The following is a 14,989-nucleotide window of genomic DNA, read 5'->3' on the forward strand; positions in this document are numbered from 1 at the left end:
GAGCGGCGCTTCCGGGCCGGCGGAGGAAGAGGCGGGCGCTCGGGGGCTGCGGAGGGGCCGGAACTTCCCACGGGAGCCGACGGGAAGCGCGGCGGAGCCCCGGCCCCGGGGGGACCCGGCGGCCGCTCGGGACCGGCCTGCCGCGGAGTGACGCGGCCCCCCGGAGGGCGGCGGGCGGGCGCGAGCGGCGCCTTTAAGCCCCGCCCCGCCGCTCGCGCTCTCCGGTGTCGGCGGCACAAAGCTTCCCGCGAACGTGACGTCACCACCCGCCCCCTCCCTCCCGGAGCCCGCTCCCGAAGCCCAAGCCCGCGCGCGGCCTCCCTCCCCTTTTCCCCCCACGTGACCCAGCGCCGCGCCGCGCGCTCATTGGACCACCCGGCGTCATCGTAGGTGCGACGCGCCGGCGGCGCGGGACGCCATTGGCCGGGCGGCGGCGGGTGGGAGGTGGTGCGGCGCCCCGCCCCGCCCCCCCCTCGGGTGTGCGCGAGGCGGCGGCGCGTGGCAGCGGCGGCCGTTGGCGCGCTCCGAGGGGCGAGCGCGGGCGGCGGCGGCGACCCCGGCCCGGCCCGGCCCCGCCATGACCGACTTCAAGCTGGGCATCGTGCGGCTCGGCCGGGTGGCCGGCAAGGTGAGCGCGCCGCGGCCGCGGCCTGAGGGCGCCGGGGGGGGCGCGGCCAGGCGCTGCGGGCCGCGCCGGGCAGGGCGGCGGGGTCGGGGCTCGGGGGCCGGCGGGGAGCGGGGCCGCCGTGGCCGGCGCGGGGGGCGGGAGGCGGCGGGCAGTCCGGCCGGGGCCGCCGGGAGAGGAGGGCCGGGCCGGGCCGGGGGCCGCGCTGACGGCGGCCGCGGTGTGTTTCAGACCAAGTACACGCTGATCGACGAGCAGGACATCCCGCTGGTGGAGAGCTACTCCTTCGAGGTGAGGGACCGCGTCCCCGGCCCCTGCTCCCCCGCCGGTGCACCCCCCCCCCCGCGCCCCCCCGCCCGGTTCCCCCCGTCCCCCCGGTGCCGCTTCTCGCCGCGCACCGGCCCCGTCCCGCGGGTGCCGCCCGCGCTGTCCCTGTGTTCCGCGTGGTTTTCCATTCGCGGGACCAAACCCCCGTTGGGGTCGGCGTGCCCCGCCAACCGGCCGCAGCCCCCCCGCAGCCCCGTGGCCGGCGCCTCTCGGGCCAGCGGTGCCCGCCAGGGCTCTGCTGTGGGACCGGTTTGCTCCCGGGGGTGGAGGTGATGGCAAGCTGGTGCCAAAGGCTTTTTGCTCCTTCCGTGTGACATGCCTGAATAAAACTGCTTATGGAAACGCTCTGCGCCCCAACTTTCCTGCTTTGGGGGGGGAAAAAAGCAACTTTGAAATTATTGAAATACCGAGGTGAATGTTTCTAAACTGGAAAAGTTCTGGGTTTTTTTCTGTTTTAAACGAACATTAGTTTAAAATAAATTAATTTATTATATAGGTTTTTTTTGCTTGTTTTCAGCTTTCTATTTGTATACTTTTTGAAAACTGATAATTCGTCTTCCCTTGTTCAGTTTGGGAAACTTCAAAAAATTTCACTCTGCAGTCTGTCTTGGATGAGAAAAACTTCTTTTATTGTGACTTACTATGGGACCAGAGAAAACGTTTTCTTTCAACATCCACTGAAAGAGACCAAGTGGATTCTGCCAAGACTTCAAAAGAGAAAGAATTCTTGATTACCAAACCTAAAACTAAGGCTTTTTTGGAGAAGGGACCATCCTTGGCCCAGTGCCTGTAGCGCAGCAGGTACTTCAGAGCTGCTGTTAGAAGTTTCAGTGCTGGGGCAATGCTGCTGCCCAAAATCACCGCGTTTGCCCGTTGCCCCTCTGTGGTAGCTCACTGTAAGCGTGCTCTGTCACTAAGAGTGGTGAGGCACTGTGGGTACCCAAAATTTGTCAGGTCCTTAGTGCAGCCCGTAAGCATTAATGCCAGCACAAAGTTACGGAGCGAGGGGAGTGGAGAAAGGACGGCAGGACGGCTCCTTTCACTAGCAGCCCCTGCCTGGGTTGGTGTGAAGCTGGCAACAAAGCCTTGGTGGCTTTGCTGATGGCTGCACAGACAATCTGCGCCAGAGCGGAGAACGGATCCCGGCCCTACAGCCTCACAACTGGATTGCTGCTGTTCTTTGTCCAAGTGGGACTCCTGCTGTGCACAGCCTCCCTTCTCCCCTTGCCCTTCTTGTTCAGCCTGGAGAAGAGAAGGCTCCGGGGTGATCTTCTAGCAGCCTTCCAGTACCTAAAAGGCCTACAGGAAAGCTGGAGAGGGGCTTTTTACAAGGGAGTGTAGTGACAGGACAAGGGGCAATGGATTCAAACTGAAAGAGGGGAGATTTAGATTAGATCAGAGGAAGAAATTCTTCCCTCTGAGGGTGGTGAGGCACTGGCACAAGTTGCCCAGAGAAGTTGTGGCTGCCCCATCCCTGGAAGTGTTCAAGGCCAGGTTGGATGAGGCTTTGGGCAACCTGGTGTAGTGGAAGATGTCCCTGCCCATGGCAGGGGGCTTGGAACGAGATGGTCTTGAAGGTCCCTTCCAACCCAAACCATTCTATGATTCTGTAAATGACAATAGCAGAGCTGGTTGGTTCCCCTTGGACGTTTGAAACAACTCAAATTCCATTTAGGTCAAGTGACCTCTCGGAGACAAGTGTTAAATGTCGGGTCCTTTCCGTATCCCTGTGGAGCATGTGCTCTGCTGCTCAGTGTTGGATGTTCTCACAGCCTTTCCCTTTTCTCTAGGCTCGGATGGAGGTAGATGCTGATGGAAATGGTGCTAAAATATTTGCTTACGCGTTTGACAAAAATCGTGGAAGGGGATCTGGCCGTCTCCTGCACGAGCTGCTTTGGTAGGTATCATAAGGAGAGCTAAACACCTCAAGGGTTCACTAAGGTGGAGTTTGCTGATACCAACTTGTACGTTGTTTATTTCTCTCTCTGTAACATTTTAAGTCTTCTTGGGAGGTTTGCAGCTGTGCTCGGTTGGGAACCCAGCACGCTGAGTGCCCTTGGACCTTATTAAGGTTTGGTCTCACTCTGAACCTTCAAACAGCTGAGTCTGTAAAAATGTTATTCCCAGTGAAAACAGCGATAGGTGAGTATTATTCAAGTAGACACTCTTTAAATCTGAGAAATGCTGCTAAAACTTCAGCTGGGCATGGGTTTTTGTGTCCCATGATGATCAGGTATGTCTTCTTAGCACCGGTGAGAACTGGCAGAGCACCAGAGCGAGATAGAGCTTCTGATAACTTAAAACTTTGGGGTTTTTTGTTTGGCCTTCTGGAAGGCTGCCTGAAGTGGTGTTGATGATGCTTCATATCAGCTGTTACGTCTCATTTTTCATATTTTAAGCATCATTGCTTGAGTTCCTTTGTAACTGCCCCTGAAATTTCAGAGGCCAACTTGTTGCTTGTGAGGGATTAGCTCATCTGGTGAGCTGGTACATTGCTCTTTCTAGATATGTTCCGGGGTTTGTAGAAAAGATGGAGTGTGCTAAAGAGAACGGTTATTTCTTTTAAAAGCCCTTTTTTGAGAATTTTTTGAGAAATTAGGCATGTTTTCTATTCAGTTCTATATACTTAGAAGTCACAGTGCCCAAGATATCGCTGTACTTTCTTTATTGTTCCAGGTTACTTTTTATTCCCCAAACTAGTCTCTGTAGAAGAGGTGGGAGACAGGAAGAATAGCAGAGACTATTATTATTTACAATCTGCTCATTAAATATGGATTTTAACCTGCATCTGTTAATATTTAATCTTGTCGCATGTATAACTGGTGAAAATTATAAAGTTGGCTACAGTACGTAGGGTAAATCTTTCAGCTACTGCTGTGAACCTCTTACATAATAATTGTTGTCTATAAGTAGCACTAAACAGCACCTTAAAATTATTCCAGCTGAGCATCGAAGGCTGTGTGGATGATGACAATCCAGCCATTTGCTTATTGCACAGCCCAGTCATTGCCTCTTCTGGTTTGTTTTACTTAGATTAGGAAATAATTCTCACATATTCGGTTAGGTAATTCAAATTGTGTCACTCCAGCATGCACTGGTGGTTAAAAACCAGGAGACTGTGCGTGTAATAGGGATTTTTGAGAGTCACGAAGGCGAGGTGTAAACTGCCAGGCAAGCGGAGCTGCAGTTCTGAAGTTGCAAAGTTGAATTCTTTGACTAGAAAACAACAAAATATTTCGGCTGTCTCTGTAAATGCAGTTTGATCCCTTTGAGGGATCGTTTTGCTGTGATCTTTAATGACAAGCTAAGGCAATGCCACTTAGTTCACCTTGGTGACTGCGCCTAAGGTCTTCGGAAAGCCTTCTGGCTACAGGTGCTGTGTAGCCCCTCCTGAACAGATCTGGTTTTCTTAACCTGCACTGGGGGCTGCTTTGAAAACAAGAGAGAAGTGTATTTTAGTGGCAGGCCCTTCCTTTTGTGAGAAGGAATAATGCTGAAGGCTTCGGAGCCTTTGGAAGACAGGAGAGAAGGGCAGTACCAGTCATTACTCTTTCCAGTGCCAGCCTTACTTCTTGGGTAAGTTAAAAGCAAAGAACTTGAATTACTGCAGGTACAGGAGTGTCATTTAGCTGTTCTCTCCCACATGGACCCCAAAAAAACAGCTGGCTCTGAAAAAAACTAACCTGGTTGTGTGCTTCTGGTTTAAGGGATGCTATTGCAAGTAAAGCAGATTTTTAAATGTTATTTTTTGTTAGATTTAGTTAAGCAAGTGTCTGTGTTCACATCGTGAGGCCTTCAGAATAGGAAGCTTGTAGCTGCAGCGATGGCAGGGACCTTCTCCCACTCTTCCCCCGAAGCCGCCCTGCTGACCTCTGCAGAGAGTGAACTGCAGAACTAAATGGGAACCACTAGCTGAAAAATACCTACATTTGCTGCAAATCTTCTTGCAAGAGCTTCCTGCAGCCTCTCTTGTGCTCGCTGTGTTTTTGGGATGGACAGGTAGCTCCAAAGCAGGATTTGAATGTCTCTGGCTGGGGACCTGCCGAAAAGTCTGTCGTCTTCTCACCCTGTTCCCTGTGTAGAATCCCATCTTGCTATATTTTGGCTGAGGGTAGTGATGTTCCCTGGGGAACAGCAGCATCAGGAGATCAGTCATAAGTATCACTCACTGTGTTTGAAAAGATGTCCAAGACCTGATTTTTCTCCTTTTTTTGTAGAGCACTTACCATCCTAGCCTATAACCTACTCAGTTGTGGCTGTTGACTCGAATTGCTGTCGTCTGTACGTGACACTTCTGTTAGAGGCCTTGGCTCTTAAGCTGGCTGCTGAAATGCAAGAAGAGCAGTATCCAGTTAATTATCTAAAAAGTTTTGATTTAAATGTTTTGCCTGGCACCTTGTAGGAGCGCAGGTGTGCAGGGGGAGGGAGGAGCTACAGCTCTGCAGGAGAGCTGGCTGCATTGCTGAGGCTGTTTCTTCTCTGTCCCCTTCTGTGAGGGACAAGGCAGGTTCTCCCATGAGCCTGTCCTTTGCTGCACGTTTGTGATCCACCCCTGGAGACGGTCCGTGCCGCACGCTTTTGAAGTGGAGATCTAGAGAGAGGAGCAGTACCTGCTTGTGTGATCAAAGGCTGCTTGATTATGTATAGAGAAGAGGGACCATCCCCGATTTGCCAATACTAATTCTGGCATCTCAATCGAGTGGTATCGTGTTAACACTTTCACCAGTCATCAGCAAGGCCCAATTTCCACTTTTACTTTGGCTTTTGTCACTTGAGGTAGAAGGAAAACTGACAGCAGTATAGACAAATGTGTTTTTTTACAAAGCCTAGGCTCACTGTGGTAGTGGATTTTGTCAATATTTGCTTATAGGGGGTAGTGGGTGCAGATCTAAACCTTGACAGAGCAGTGGTAGGTCTGTGCCGCTCTGCTGTGACTTCTTGGTGTCATGAACAATCTCTCATAATCCTCTCTTTCCCCAACACCACCCTTTCTTAAACTCATCATCTAAGCCATTTAAAAAATATTTCTTAACTTGGTCTTAGACTCCCCTTCTCCCATTCCCCCCCCACACAGTTTGCTCTTGTTCTGAACTTCTGTCTCCTCCTCCCAGATTCCTCGTTCATATCTATCCCATCTCTTGTTGGCACTTTGTCCTAGTCTCAGTCTAAGAACCTTAACTCCTTCCCTGTCTCTGTATCTGACTGATGCTCACCGTCATCTGGTTGGGTCCGTGTACCTCCTGAGTTCTCACAAGTCCTGATTTCCTTTACCAGACCCTCCAGTAGCCTTCAGCAACTCAAAAGTAGCTTTTTCTCCTTCAGAGCGTTTCAGCAGACTCCCTTCCATAGTCTGTTTGCTTTTATGTAGTGGTTTAGGTTTTTTTTTTTTTTTTTCCCCAAAAGGAGGATTTTATTCCTTTTACCTTTGAAGGGGAGAGCTTCTCCCTGTTCTGCAGAGGCTCAGAAGACTCCCCAGCAGGAGGGTCCGTGCTCTGTTCCTGTGCCAGGGCTGCTGTTACAGGAAGAATTGCGTTGCCTACGAGCTGGAGCACGGGCTGTGTATGGGACCTGCATGTAGCCTCTCCAAGGGAATTTTACTCATGAAATTCTAGGAATTTTTGGGGCACATGTGAATTGCAAGTGTCTTTCTTTCCTTCGAAGTATATAATTTAACTATATCAGGATGGATTTTGACAAAGAAAACAAAAGGCTACAGTTTTCATTGTCAGTCACATTGAAACGAATTTCCCTGTTCTGCTGGATAATGCTGGAGCTTTGTAAAGGGGAAAAAAAGTGGGAATTTTTTTAACTTGGGCAAATTGTATCTCTTCAAAATCGGATGAGCTATTTGAACTGAAACTTTCAGTGAACACTGAGCAGGAAGCAGCATCCAAACTAGACTTGGGTAGAGTTGTAAGTAGCTGTTGGATGGGTCTTCTAGAAGGAAATGGCGAGTAACCCTCAGGCAGCACTGTCAGGTTGACGTCCTTCTTGATTGCTGCCAGTGTGTTCTCTCTGTGCTGTGAAATTAATCATGGCATAGCAAACAATTTCTGTCCAAGCCTTACATTTCAGGTGGGATGGGGATTCCTGCAAGAAGTGATACAGAAACTCATCCAGGCATAAGGGTGCTTGACACTGAGCTTGATACTCCATGAAACAGGGAAAAGAGAGATAAAGAGAAGGTGGACTGGAAAATGAAAACTGCTAGAAGGCAATAGGGAAGAATCGCAATGGGACTTAATGTGTAGCCATCCTCCTTTGGCTAATAGTCCTGCTTTGGTTTTGAGCCAGTTTCAGTAGATGTCTCCTGGTCAATTGTGGAGCCATTGCAGACTTTCCATGTGTTATGCACAGTTAGAATCTAAAAAGCATTTGCATACTTGGTGGTGAAATCTCTGTGCTGTTGCTCCTTAAGAGACATTTCTTCATAAATAACAAACTCTGACTTCACACCAGTGCCGAACTTGCCTAAATGTGTCTGGTAGAACTTCCCATTAAAATAATAAACCAGTATTGGCTCCTTTCAAGTCTGCTCTGTGGAACACAGCAATTACATAGATGCTCTTGCAGTAACTGGAGTGGTAGTCTGTGGGACTTCCTTTGCAATATGCTCACAATTAAAATATATCATGATTGTCTTTTGATTCAACTCGTCTGTAATGGAAATAACCTCCTGGAACAAGTGTCTGCCTTCTGGGAGTTGATGTATCTGAAATACCCACTCTAGTCTGTTGGCAACCCAGCTTTTACTGCAACTGTTTCAGTGACACCAGCCGGCAGGCTGGAAAGGAATGTATCTTTGGGAACTAGTGGGATTCTTTCCTTTTAGCTATGGAGTCTTGTTCATCACTGATCTTCAGGTTGGTTTTGTCTCCTCCAGGGAGAGACACAGGGGAGGGATTGCTCCAGGATTTCAGGTGGTACATCTGAATTCAGTGACAGTGGACAACCGCCTAGACAATCTGCGCCTAGTTCCTTGGGGATGGAAACCCAAAGCAGAAGAAATCTCTAGCAAACAAAGGTATGTCAATATTTGGCAGGGGGTTGCCATCAAAAAACCTGAAAATATCTTAAATTGTTGTGTCTCCTTCCTTCAGTGATTTCATCTAGGCAGAGCCTTTTTTATTTGACCTTGGGCTACTTGCACATTGCTCTGTCTCAGCTTCCTCACCTGGGGAACTGGAGTTAGTGCTCACTGTTCATGCTAGCTGTGAAGGGACCGTCTGACCCCGTGGGGTTATTATGGAGAGGTCCTGCTGTGCTAGATGTTGTCACCTCAGGAAAACAATAAACCTGTGTTCCCTTCCACTTGAGTGATGGCATCTGGGCATGCTGAGTTCAGTCTGCAGATTTTACTGGCTTGTGGCTCTCGTCCTCGGGCACCAAAATTCTAACACAGGCTGTGGAAGCCAGCAGCTGCAAGATGCTTACCCTTGTAATGGTGTGTTAATGAGTTCCTGGGGTCAGCTTCTCTTGCCTTTCACTTAGTAGGTTGTGGGACCTTCCTACGTGCTGTGTTGCACCAACGTTACTCAAAGCACATCACACTCTTGTGTCAGGATGGATTTGGTTCATCTATGATGTAGCGCAGGCACGTTCATTTTTGGTGGGAGACCCATAGACTTAACATTACACTAGACACTTCTCTTGAAACACTTGCAGCACCCATAAGATAGGGTTGTTCACAGCTTATTAAACTGATTTTGAGAAGATGTAAATGGCAATGATGCTACAGTGATGCTCCCAATGATTCTGGGAGTTCAAGAACAAGAAATGGACTTCATGCCATTTACACGTAAATAATTTTGCTTGATGTAAATATTTCTTGATACTTTTTAAAACTTTTTTTGCATTTAGGCTTTAAAAAACCCTGAAATATCCAATATATGAGGAGTATGTGCAGTCTGAGGCTTAACAGCCTAAATACAACGTTAAGCCTACTTACTTTATTAACTTGAAATCAATTTCCCTGTATGCTTATTATGAATTTATGGACCGAATTTGTACTTGTTTTTACAGGGAACAAAGTCTGTATTGGCTGGCAATCCAACAGCTTCCTACGGATCCTATAGAGGAGCAGTTTCCTGTACTGAATGTAACACGATATTACAACGCTAACGGGGATGTTGTGGAGGAGGAAGAGAACTCATGCACATATTATGAATGTCACTACCCCCCGTGCACTATGATTGAAAAACAGGTACCTGTGTTCAAAAGAGCTGAAAATAAGCACGGAATGACTCAGGCTACCGTGTGTGTCCAGGGATTTGTTCCTTAAAATACAAAGCTCTACGCGTGCCACTCAGTTGCTGAAAGCAATAATCCTTTTTTAACTCAGGCTTTCTTTGGCATGAATCTTCAGACTCTGTGATAATTTTCCGTTTGAGGGGATGTAGTTTTGAACTGGAACAGTAAACGACCTCGTGGTTAATGGGAGGAGTGTGAGTTCTGCAGTGGGTACGAAAAGACAGGTGGAAGCGTTCCTCTAGGGACCCAGAGCTGGAAGGAGCCAGCAGCCGTGTAAGGCAGGAGGAGAAAGCATTGTAAGAGGTTTTGGGCAGTAGTGGAATCAAAAAATAACTTGTTTGACCTTTCATGAGAAGAGAGTGAATTTGAGTGGCCTTTATTCAGGGGAGAGCTGGGAGGAAAGCTAGTTCTAGTTCTTTGCTGCAGGTAGATGAAACGAGGCAACGTGCTTAGTCAGTGAGATGTCGAAGGGCTGTGCCTCTTTGTCAGACAGATGTCCTTATCTGTGAGTGAAAAGGGCTTTTCTTGTGGTAACAAATGCTGAGTAGGCTAAAATCATTGTGCTCCACTTTTTTCTTTGGGGAAGGAAACGTTTGCAAAAATGGTCTCAAATGCCCTCTATTTGAAAAAGAGTGAGCTTTACCTTTCAGTTGGGTCTGTGTATGAAAGCTTCCTGGGTACCTGTAAGTCAGGCAGTGAGCTTGTGTAGCCTTCCTAGTAATTAATGAATTCCAGATGTTTGTAGTTGAAACCAGAACTTAAGTTGGCAAAACACTAGCAGTGTGAGAACAAAGGTGAAGCTCTCAAATATTTTGTCTATTAAACCATAATGGGAATTCTGCAAGAGCAGCTGCAGAATCAAACAAATGGAATTGCTTCCAAACCTATTGCTACTCTGACACTCCTGGTGGGATGTTCGTATTTGGGATGGGTGCAAAAGACTTGATCATAAACCTACTTGGGAAGTGGTGTAGGGATGCTCCTTGGCCCTGAGCAGATCACTAATGCTGTCTTGTGTTCTTCCTAGTTACGTGAATTCAACATTTGTGGCCGATGCCAGGTAGCGAGGTACTGTGGGTCACAATGCCAGCAGAAAGACTGGCCTGCTCACAAGAAACACTGTCGGGAGAAGAAACGGACCTTCCAGCAAGAGCTCGGACCAGAACGATGACCGGGTGGCACAGGCCTCTCAGCAGCAGGATTCCTTCTCAAAGGCATTGGACTCTTGCTTTTGCACAGTAATGACAGGCTGCTTATTGAAGCCAGAGGCACTGAAGAAGAAAAAAAACCCTGTGATGCTTGAGCAGAACGGCTGACTGGACTAAGCCAGCTCTGACTGGTGCTGTGGAAAGGGATTGGGTCTACCCTTCCAGTATTATATTCTCAAGCAAAAAGACTACTGTGGAGGCTCCAGGCAGGAAGCTTCTCATTATTTATATGTTAATACGTTTGTAAACTCATGTACAGTTTTTGTTAGAAATTCTTGATAGGACTCATTAACTGTAATGTTCAGATGAGAACATGTTGTTGGCCTAAAGTTTAAAAAAAAAAAAAAAAAAAAGTCATGTAGCAGAAGCTTTTCCTCCCATGTGGTAGAAGTATCCGTGGCTGTGCCAAGGCCAGAAGGCAGATCTGACATCAGCAGTTACTCTGGAGAACTCTGCATGGAAGTTATATTTAAAAGGAAAAAAAAAAAAAAAAAAAAGAAAAGAAAAAAAGGGGGCAAACAAAGTAAAGGTTGGAATGAATCCTTGTCTACTCTGTAGTTTTCTCCTGTTCCCTTCCAGCTGCTTTCAGAGCACAGTCACACTTGGACGTTGGAAATACCTACCCAGTAGGAACCAGCGCACCAGAAACTGGAGCGGAGCGGAGGGGACCATCTGGGATCTGTGCACACAGGCGAGCTGCAGCGTGTGGCTGCCTTCAGAGGAGGGCTGCTGGAGGCGTGCTGGAGGCAACTGGTGGTTTTGGGAAGCTGAATTCCCTTTCTTGTTAGGAAACCTTTGCATATAAGTAGTTGTCAGGAAGCTCAGGTAGCCAGCCGTGTGTGGATGTGGTTGCCCTGTGGCTTCCCTGTAAGCACAGCAAATACTCAACCGATGTGCAGATACGTTTAAATGATCTAATATTTGGTAATTTGAGTTATTTATTCATTTTTTAAAGAGATGGCATCAATCCAAGAATGACTTTTTGATTTTTTTTATGTAGTAATGAGTAAAAATAATACGGGAGAAGGATTTGACTTGCAGAGTACATGCCTGGTTTTCTTTTCAGACATTTTGCCATGTATAATCTGAAAGTTTTTTTCTTTCTCATTTTTGCCTTGGAAATATCAGGAATATCAGCTGAGTTTCCTGAAGAGCTAAACGGATAATTTAGTGCCAGGTATTAGTCTTACTTCACAGTAGAAGAATGTGAGCTGCTGAATGCTTAACGCAGAACCTTTCTCAGAGCGCTTAGTGAAATAGATATTTAAATAGTTTTTTTTGTAAAAACCATTAAGAATTTGATTTTTTTCAAACAGGATTCACTTTTGCCACTTCATGTTGCAATGTTGGTCTCGCTTGTATTCAGTTTGTTAGAAAAATGGAACTGCTGTGGACTTCCAATGTTACATTTTGTTTCTAATATCTGCACAGGAAGTTCTTAGTTATTAGTATTTGTGTGAGTTTTTGTACTTTGGCTTTAAGCATCTTGGGAAGTAACAAAGAACTTGTGAAGCCTCCTGCTGGAAGTTCACCTGGTAGGCACACTGTCAAGTTGCAATTCTTAAATCATGGTTATACCGTAACTTTTCTGTTCAGGCAGCCTAAAATGCCCTTAAGTGTGAAGTCAAGCAGGACCTAGTGAAATTTTTCTGTAATGGGTGATAGTTTTGTTTTTTTCAAGGAAACATTCTATTATTTGCTTTAAATTAACTGTACAGTTTTTGATGAATATAAAATGGGACATAAGGAATATTTTTTTATTATTACTTGAAGTAATCCATTGAGAAGAATGGAAGTATTGACTGTTTTTCTTGCCTTTTTAAAAGGCTGCTGTTTGTCATGCCAGTTTTCCATTGTATTAGCAGTAATCATGTTCAGCAAACGGAAGTGCAGTCTTGGAGCATTTGAACACTTCTGCAGCACTGAGCAGGGAAAATGGACGTGGTTAGTCCTGGTGTTTGTAATATTGCTGCAAGGAGAAACGAGGACAAAGATGGACTTCAGAGGAAGCCCTGATGGGCAGCAGGTAGATTCCTCTTGAGCAACAAATGAAGGGAAGGAAGGAAGGATGAGACTGGAGCTAAAGAGTCTGCAGAAGTAGGATGGTGGGTGCTTGGGGCAATCCTGATCCCAGTGAACGGGGAGGGAAGGGGACAGGAGGAAAGGGTGAAGCCAGTGGGGAGGGAAGGTGCCCACTATGTTGGGGGTCTGTTAGACCATCAACCAGACGAAAAGTAACAAGTTGCCTGGACATTGTGCAAGGGCTTGGTGAAATAATGCAGGTTCTGACTTCAGTGTGTAACCTTCGGCTCCGAACTGTCCTTGTGCCGGAGGAGGGAAGTGGCTACAGGGATTTTGACTCTTGGAAAGATCCCGAGGACTGCAGTAGGCATGTCACTGCCTGCAGAGCGGTTTTTCCTGATCGCTGTGGGAAGCTGTGATCAACGATTCTGGCAGATCATCTTTGAAACTTAGTCTTCCCTTTCTGTGAGGCGTGTCAGAAAGGAACCAGTTACACCTGAACATGGCAGCTCTGCTTCATAAAGCCTGTGTGGCTTTTCAGAGGATGATATTCTTGTAAAGGACCTCCTTTCCCCTCCTAAAGAAACCAGGCCGACATGGATATCCTTACAGGGGCAAGTGTTTAAGCAGCACAGGAATAGAGTACATGGCCATTTATCTTGGAGCAAGCCTGAGCAGTACTGAGCTGACTTTTCAAGGACCTAACCTCACAGAGATGCTCTCCATCTAAGATGCTTCCTGCAGGAAAAAAAAAAACTGCATCTGTATCTTTTATTCCTTGGTTCTCTGAAGCATGGAGTATTCTTTGTACACACCCCTGATTCACCTGTGGACCAAAGCAAGGCTTAATGAGTCAGGTTTCCCAGGTAGGAACATCCGTTTGGAAGAGGAGCTCCAGAACACTTCTTGGGGGTAAACATGGTCGCATTTGTTGGGGTATGAAGAGAGAGACAGTGCGGTGGGTTGGGATGTAGGAACTGTGCAATCCCACAAGCTGGTGTACAGTGATCTGTCTCTAAGCTGCGCTGCCTGTCAAGCTGCTGAGGATCTGCTGATTCCTGTGCTTTTGGGAGACAGAATTTGGGTGTTCAGGCCAGTGCAGTCCTGCTGCCTTGGCTTTGCCACCAGCCACGCTGCCATGTCTTTGTCAACACATGTGGCGCCTTTTGCAGCTGATGAGGATGTCTGGGCCTGAAAGAGTTCCTGCTGGTGGGTCACACTGGTTGATCTTGAGTCACCAGGAGTGGGTGAACATCTGTCTGGTGTAAGCCACTTCCAGGAGGATCCTATGGGCTTCCAGACCCTTTGGGAGCGTCTGGAGAAAGATTTCTGTCACAGTTGTGATGTGGCAAATCTAGCTCATGTCAGGCACCTGATGCCAGCTGTGACAGAGGGGGGGCATGCACCATGTGAACACACCATGAAATGTTGATACTTCCCCCCTGCACCCCGGTGCCTTCATATGAAAGTAGGGTGGTATTACCAATCCCAAACATTCAAAAGTCACCATTCAAACTGATAAAAATCGTGGGAGGCTCGAGGAACACAAAATCTGAAATACAATGCATTGCAGGGCTCAGTGTTTAACTTTTTGGTATTTGAGCCCTTAGTACACCCATAGGATTATACTTTCAAGTTTTCCTCTGTGGTGGTGATTTAATTTTAAATGAAACTGGTGAAGGCAAAGGAGGCAGCTAAAAGACTTAAGTGCTTGCAGGTGGTGTGGAGAGAGTGTAAGACATCACATTGGCACCAGGAGCAAATGTTTACCACCCATCAAAACAGAATTGAGAGAGGACAAAGGAGGTCAGTGTGATGAGAGCAGCATGTGGAATGCTTTCAGAGTAAGACAATATCCTGTGTAAACTGACCTTATGTTCAAATGTAGAGGTTGGAAATAATAAGATTTGGCAGGTGAAATGGGAAAAAAGCAAACAAAAAGAAAAAAAACAAACCCCGAGATAATGCAAAGGAAAACGGAATACGAAGAACATTCAAGTCATAAAACTTGTGCAAATAATTTTGCAAAAATCAGGAGCAGGGAGACTGCCACAGTCAGTAGACATGATGCACAGTAAAGGGAAGGTCTGACCTGACGATAAAGTCCCAGCAGAATTAAAAATCAAGTGAATTGTTTGCATATGTGTTCGCTGTGAAAGAGCTGGGGAGTTCACACGAGTACTTCCATATGGAGAGCTCAGCAGAGAATCTGTTTAAACCTGACATGCTTTTAGGAGGGATTAAAGTTCAGATGAAATGAGCAGTAACAAGTTGCCTGGGCCAAATGGTGCCACCTGTGAGTGCTAAGGGAGCTGGAGGGTGAATAAGCCGAGCTGCCAGTTGGGATGGTCACCTCTCCCTCGGTACCGGTGGCAAACGTGACAACAGCTGCTGAAATGAGTTTCAGGGCAGATGTGGCAAAGCACAGCCGGGTGGACGTAGCACTTGCACTTAGCAAGTTCATAGATGCTGTGATGCACCATCAATGGCTACACATTGGGGAAGAGTCACGCTTCAAAACTCTATTGGAATTGTTTTAATGGTGTCAACAAGCAGG

General features: G+C 47.3%; 1 protein-coding gene across 1 annotated transcript; it reads left to right on the top strand.

The window, feature by feature from the left end:
* Nucleotides 1-577: 577 nt before the first annotated feature.
* On the top strand, nucleotides 578-10,755 carry ZMYND19 (zinc finger MYND-type containing 19). The gene is made up of 6 exons (XM_086625205.1): nucleotides 578-628; nucleotides 857-916; nucleotides 2,743-2,849; nucleotides 7,836-7,976; nucleotides 8,975-9,155; nucleotides 10,230-10,755. The coding sequence occupies exons 1-6, from the start codon at nucleotides 578-580 to the stop codon at nucleotides 10,371-10,373; spliced, it is 684 nt and encodes a 227-aa protein (XP_086481331.1). The 3' UTR covers nucleotides 10,374-10,755.
* The last annotated feature ends 4,234 nt before the right edge of the window (nucleotides 10,756-14,989 follow it).

This window comes from Tauraco erythrolophus, chromosome 22, assembly GCF_009769465.1.
Source record: "Tauraco erythrolophus isolate bTauEry1 chromosome 22, bTauEry1.pri, whole genome shotgun sequence".
NCBI lineage: Eukaryota > Metazoa > Chordata > Aves > Musophagiformes > Musophagidae > Tauraco > Tauraco erythrolophus.

What these genes read in the sequence shown, in the direction of transcription:
- ZMYND19 (XM_086625205.1), top strand. Translation starts at nt 578, where the DNA reads ATGACCGACTTCAAGCTGGGCATCGTGCGGCTCGGCCGGGTGGCCGGC. An exon ending in TCGGCCGGGTGGCCGGCAAG is followed by an intron (nt 629 to 856) that starts GTGAGCGCGCCG and finishes GGTGTGTTTCAG; the next exon opens with ACCAAGTACACGCTGATCGA. An exon ending in GCACTATGATTGAAAAACAG is followed by an intron (nt 9,156 to 10,229) that starts GTACCTGTGTTC and finishes TGTTCTTCCTAG; the next exon opens with TTACGTGAATTCAACATTTG.